Genomic DNA, 2004 nt, shown 5'->3' on the forward strand with positions numbered 1-2004 from the left:
AACACAGTTGTATAAAATATATTTTGAATATAAAACTGATAAAAATTTTAAAGAAAAGAAAATGGTTGGAAGTAAAGCATTTTAGTGGGGAAAAAACTTTTGTAGTCTTAATTTGGCCATTTGACAGTTCACTGTTTTTTTTTTTTGTTCTTGAAAAAAATGTATAAAATCTTCCTGGGTTGACAGCATGGTCGAGATTTACTCTCAGACCTGTAGTAGTGAGATATTTATTTCATTGAATTTTTGAAGGAATATCACAGATGATAAAATAAACAATCACACAATTAACGGTGCCAAATTTTACTTCATTTGTGACTGGGAATGTCTAGGACCAAGACAGGGTAAAAAAAACAAAAATCCTTTGGAGAAACTGTATCAAAAAACAGGAATACGATCTCTTCGAATTAGTTGGAGATCATCGTCAAGTGTGAGAAGAATCTGTAAAGGAGACAGAATAAAGAAGATTGAATAAATCAAAAAAATGTTTAAAAACTAATTCAATTTATCCTGGACATAATAACAGTAATCACATAAGAGAAATGGAAACTGCATTAGAAATGGTCATTTTTACCTGGAAGAGAAAACAGATATCATCATCATCATTAACATCCATTTTTCATGCTGGCATGGAGTGGACAGTTTTGGCAGGATCAGGCAAGCCATAGGGGTCACATCGAGAGCTCTGAAGTCAGCTCATGTGTTACTAGAGCCATGTGTGCTAATAGTGCAGAGTCTTACTGAAACACATATGGCCTTCCATTGCATACACTGTCTATCTAGGGCTTAACAATTATTATTTCCAGGACCTCAATGTAGGCAGCAGAGTTAACTCTAAGGCCTTATGGAAAGAAGTAAGGAGGCATCACATGTCCTTCATTGCTGACAACCCCTAAAACCATGACAGTTTCAGGAGATTTTGTATGCATAATACTTGGAACTTCAGAAGGGTCTGCACATAACCATAAACAAGCCTGAAAGATTGTTTGGAGATACAGGACATATTTTATAAATATGCCTGGTTAAAGTATCATAAAAACATGAAGCTAATAGTAGCTCTTTTGGTTGTGTATTAAATTGCCTGATTGATTGATTGATTGATGGATTGAGTGATTTGTCCCTGTAACATAGCAATTCAGCAAAAGAGACCAACAAAGTAAGTGCCTGGCTTTAAAGGAAAAAAATAAGCACTTGGGTCAATTATTTCATTAAACCTTTTAAGGTAGTGTCCCAGCATGGCCATATTCCAAAGACTGAAGCAAGTAAAAGATTAATGATAAAAGATTAATGATAAAAGATTAATGATAAAAGATATATATATATATATATTTATGTGCCAGCAGCATGTAAAAATCGCCATGTGAACGTGGTCGATGCCAGTGCACCCTGACTGGCTCCTATGCCGATGGCACATAAAAAGCACCCACTACACTCTCAGAGTGGTTAGCGTTAGGAAGGGCATCCAGCAGTAGAAACCTTGCCAGATCAGACTGAAACCTGGTGTAGCCTACTGGCTGGCCAGCTCTCGGTAAAACTGTCCAACCCATGCTAGCATGGAAAGCAGATGTTAAACGATGATGCTGATATATACACAACAGTCTTTTTTTCATTTTCAATAATATATAAAGATACATATATCGGATCTAGTTCAAAACGGGGGCACTAGTATTTTCTTAACGAAACACTTTGAAACTTGGGACACTGGTAGAATGTGTCATATAAAACATCTTTTTCTCTTAGTCTTCTTAAGAAAAATTATTATATTGCAATTTATTTCATGTTAAAGTTGTCGTATTTCTGTAATTTCAACCAATGACTGACGTCCATTCAGCCGAATACAGTAAGTGCTGACTACGTAAACAAACGATTCTGGCGGTGATAAAATTATTATTTCCTTGTCAAAAAATGGCTGAAGCATATTGGCAGTAGCTAATAAACCTTTCTATTATAGGCATAAGGCCTGGTTCTTGAGGGAAGGAGCAAGTCAATTAGGGTTAGGGTTAGGGA

At 35.8% G+C, this 2004-nt stretch overlaps 1 protein-coding gene across 2 annotated transcripts in view; it reads right to left on the reverse strand.

Annotated features, from left to right (window-relative positions):
* Positions 1–284: 284 nt before the first annotated feature.
* Positions 285–2004, reverse strand: part of LOC106883431 (SID1 transmembrane family member 1) — a 39359-nt gene continuing 37639 nt past the window's right edge. For both annotated transcript variants that reach the window (XM_014934440.2, XM_014934441.2), the window contains one exon: positions 285–438. In XM_014934440.2, coding sequence (XP_014789926.1) covers positions 376–438 — 63 coding nt within the window. In that variant the 3' untranslated portion in view covers positions 285–375. The remainder of the gene's footprint in view (positions 439–2004) is intronic.

The sequence above is a fragment of the Octopus bimaculoides genome, chromosome 20, assembly GCF_001194135.2.
Source record: "Octopus bimaculoides isolate UCB-OBI-ISO-001 chromosome 20, ASM119413v2, whole genome shotgun sequence".
Lineage (NCBI taxonomy): Eukaryota > Metazoa > Mollusca > Cephalopoda > Octopoda > Octopodidae > Octopus > Octopus bimaculoides.